This window comes from Sinocyclocheilus grahami, unplaced genomic scaffold (genome assembly GCF_001515645.1).
Source record: "Sinocyclocheilus grahami isolate Dianchi unplaced genomic scaffold, SAMN03320097.WGS_v1.1 scaffold26870.1, whole genome shotgun sequence".
NCBI classification, from domain to species: domain Eukaryota; kingdom Metazoa; phylum Chordata; class Actinopteri; order Cypriniformes; family Cyprinidae; genus Sinocyclocheilus; species Sinocyclocheilus grahami.
The window spans coordinates 1-2,630 of record NW_015520210.1 but is presented as its reverse complement, the minus strand read 5'-3'; the positions used below and the strand labels follow the sequence as shown (position 1 = coordinate 2,630).

Genomic DNA, 2,630 nt, shown 5'->3' with positions numbered 1-2,630 from the left:
GCAAAAACCATAAAGAACGTACATAAATCAGCATGGCTTTTATCCAGTGAAATCAAAACAAGAGAGATACTGTACTGTTATACGGGAAATACAAAAAGTATTTATCTGCATTATGGATTCAAGAGAGAGAATATGCTATAAAACTGAAAAGTAATATTCTGTAAAACTGAATATTGTTTTTACTTAATTATCACATTTCTCCAAACTTTAACACAACTCTCCAGATACCATTAGTTTTACTTCTTGGAAGTGTCTGTTCATCTGTCAACATGAAGAGAGCTACAGCTGTTAGACACCGTAATTGTTTTATTTGAAAAGGTGCAAAGAGGAATAAATAAGATCTGTGCAGTATGATGATTATTTTTCAGCTTTTTCGGGGGTTCCATCTTCAGGTTTGGAGGAGAAGCGATCCATTAGTGTCTTCCACAATCCTTTCTTCTCCTCATCTGTGTGCTGCATGTTTCCTGCAAAACAAAGAAATGACAAAATGTCAAATGCTGATTAAAAAAAAAAATGTACCACTGTTTCCACAAACTGTTTTCATAAGAAGAAATATAATATGCCAAATCAGCATATTGGAATAATTTTATGTGATGTGTAATGAGTAATGGCTGCTGAGAATTCAGCTTTGCCATCATAAGAATAAATTTGAAAACAGTTATTTTAACATATTTTTTCATCAAATAAATGCAGCATTGGTGAACATAAGAATTAAACTCAAGAAATCCTCACCTGTTGCCAATAGCATTCGGCACTCTTCTACTGTTACACCTGTAAAACTTGTATCTTTTGCCCGTGGAAACTGAACACAAACAAACCAAAACATTATGATGCGGTCACATTATGAGGCTTAGGTATAATAAGCCTCATAATTAATCAAATTAATGAAACGAAAGGCATTTTATTAAAAACATAAAAAATGTGAGGATAGGCTTTTAAACAGAATAAATCCAAATGAGCTCATACTATAACTGTTTATTCCCCACAGAATATGCAAGCTATGCATCTCTTTCAAAGACAATAAAAAATACAGGTCAGTTCAAATAAATCTAATGATAATTGAATTATGCTCTGTCATGTGGATGTCTGTTATCCATAAAGGTTTAGACCTAGAATCATTTAGAAAATGTGGCTCACCTTTTCTTTGTACACATTACTGTTGATGCGCGCCAGACTTTCATACATCTGATCACATTTCTCTGGATCTGAAATCTTAATTGAAACATAAGACAACATAGTCAATGGTGCATTCGATATTTGTATTGTTGCATAAATTATTTTGAGAAAGGATGTTTACAAGAAAACATAACATACAAAACAATAAAAAGGAAAAACCCTTCAGAATAAGAAAGAGCTTTATTGCCAAGTGTACTTGCTCACACAAAGATTTTTAAAATAATTTTATTTATTAATAATAATATTATTATTATTATTATTGTGGTAATGAAACTTCCAGTGTACACATATAAATTCAAGACACTTACTGGAAACTTTATTGTAAATACTAACATATCCAAATAAATAACATGTTTGTGACTATCTATTGAAAGCATTAATACACAATATGAAAGATGACATTTGACTTGTCTAACAACTTGCAATGCAACACGGGTAAATCGTGCAATAATTCACTCAAGTAAAAACAATACCTGTGTATTCTCGCCTTCTCGGAAAGCACTAGCGACTCTTTGGCGTAAAAATGTTCCTAAATCTCGCCCTTTCTTTGACTCGTCCTTTGGCCATTCCTCGCATAGCTTTAGAAATCGACGGTATCTGGTGGCAGCCATGTTTTAAGCACAGGAATTGTAGGTGGTGTGTTTCACAACTGCGCTGTGTTGAAAATCTGTAAGCCGTGGAGGGTCAAACGCTACGGCGTTTCAAAATTGATTACTTAACACCGGAAACCGCCTGTCTGTCAACACTGTTTGTTCCAGTTGAGGATCCGTAGGGCGATACTGTTAACCTCGTGGTTTGCCGTAGAAATCTCAAGGTAATATCAAAGAACCTCTGGCTTGCTTGTCTAATACAAATTTATCCACAAATAAAATGAGTGGAAAGAAAACAGACGGGCAATCAGGTGGTGTCATGGGATGGATAAGCTCAGCTTGCCGTTTCGCGGCGGACAGAAATGATTTCAGAAGGTTTGTTGTTTTAAATGATGTACGAAGCTTAAAAACGACGCGAACATTGCTGTTGCGTGCAACTCGTATACTCGAAATCATATTCAAATGTATAATTTTAAATATTTGCCAGCATGTGACCATCTCCTTTGTTTTATTGTTGTAGGAATCTCCTTGTAAACCTGGGTTTATTCGCAACGGCTGTTTGGGTCGCAAGAAACCTTTCAGATTTTGACTTGATGTCTCCTCAGCCAGTCATGTAGTTCCCACTCCGCAAACATTTACTTTAACAGGTGAAATAGCAAATCTTGAAAGCATTGTTCACTCCTAAACCTCTAAAATAGATCAGTCTTAACTCCTTCATTTTGTCTTTTCATGATAGGTGGTGCTGAAATGGAAGAACACATTTTCTACCGAGGGTCTTGTTGAACAAGCCCATTCAACACTGAAGGGAATAAGTCTAGAGATGGGCGTATCGATCCGAGGTATCGATATATCGATACTGACACG

General features: G+C 35.4%; 2 protein-coding genes across 2 annotated transcripts; one reads left to right on the top strand and one right to left on the bottom strand.

Moving 5' to 3' along the window:
* Nucleotides 1-187: 187 nt before the first annotated feature.
* Nucleotides 188-1,858, bottom strand: uqcc2 (ubiquinol-cytochrome c reductase complex assembly factor 2). Its single transcript, XM_016265937.1, has 4 exons — nucleotides 1,650-1,858; nucleotides 1,138-1,212; nucleotides 733-802; nucleotides 188-464 (listed from the first exon to the last, which is right to left on the bottom strand). Exons 1-4 carry the CDS (start codon nucleotides 1,785-1,787, stop codon nucleotides 358-360), a joined length of 390 nt encoding a protein of 129 aa, XP_016121423.1. The 5' UTR covers nucleotides 1,788-1,858; the 3' UTR covers nucleotides 188-357.
* A 93-nt stretch (nucleotides 1,859-1,951) lies between these two features.
* Nucleotides 1,952-2,618, top strand: LOC107580206 (mitochondrial import receptor subunit TOM6 homolog). The gene is made up of 3 exons (XM_016265938.1): nucleotides 1,952-2,141; nucleotides 2,287-2,413; nucleotides 2,503-2,618. The coding sequence occupies exons 1-2, from the start codon at nucleotides 2,047-2,049 to the stop codon at nucleotides 2,381-2,383; spliced, it is 192 nt and encodes a 63-aa protein (XP_016121424.1). The 5' UTR covers nucleotides 1,952-2,046; the 3' UTR covers nucleotides 2,384-2,413; nucleotides 2,503-2,618.
* Nucleotides 2,619-2,630: the final 12 nt, after the last annotated feature.

Excerpts from the sequence above, each read along its gene's own strand:
- uqcc2 (XM_016265937.1), bottom strand. The coding sequence starts at position 1,787 with ATGGCTGCCACCAGATACCGTCGATTTCTAAAGCTATGCGAGGAATGG. Across the intron at positions 1,213-1,649 it reads GAGAAGGCGAGAATACACAG|ATTTCAGATCCAGAGAAATG; the intron begins GTATTGTTTTTA and ends GTTTCAATTAAG. Across the intron at positions 803-1,137 it reads GTAATGTGTACAAAGAAAAG|TTTCCACGGGCAAAAGATAC; the intron begins GTGAGCCACATT and ends GTTTGTGTTCAG.
- LOC107580206 (XM_016265938.1), top strand. The coding sequence starts at position 2,047 with ATGAGTGGAAAGAAAACAGACGGGCAATCAGGTGGTGTCATGGGATGG. Across the intron at positions 2,142-2,286 it reads GACAGAAATGATTTCAGAAG|GAATCTCCTTGTAAACCTGG; the intron begins GTTTGTTGTTTT and ends TTATTGTTGTAG.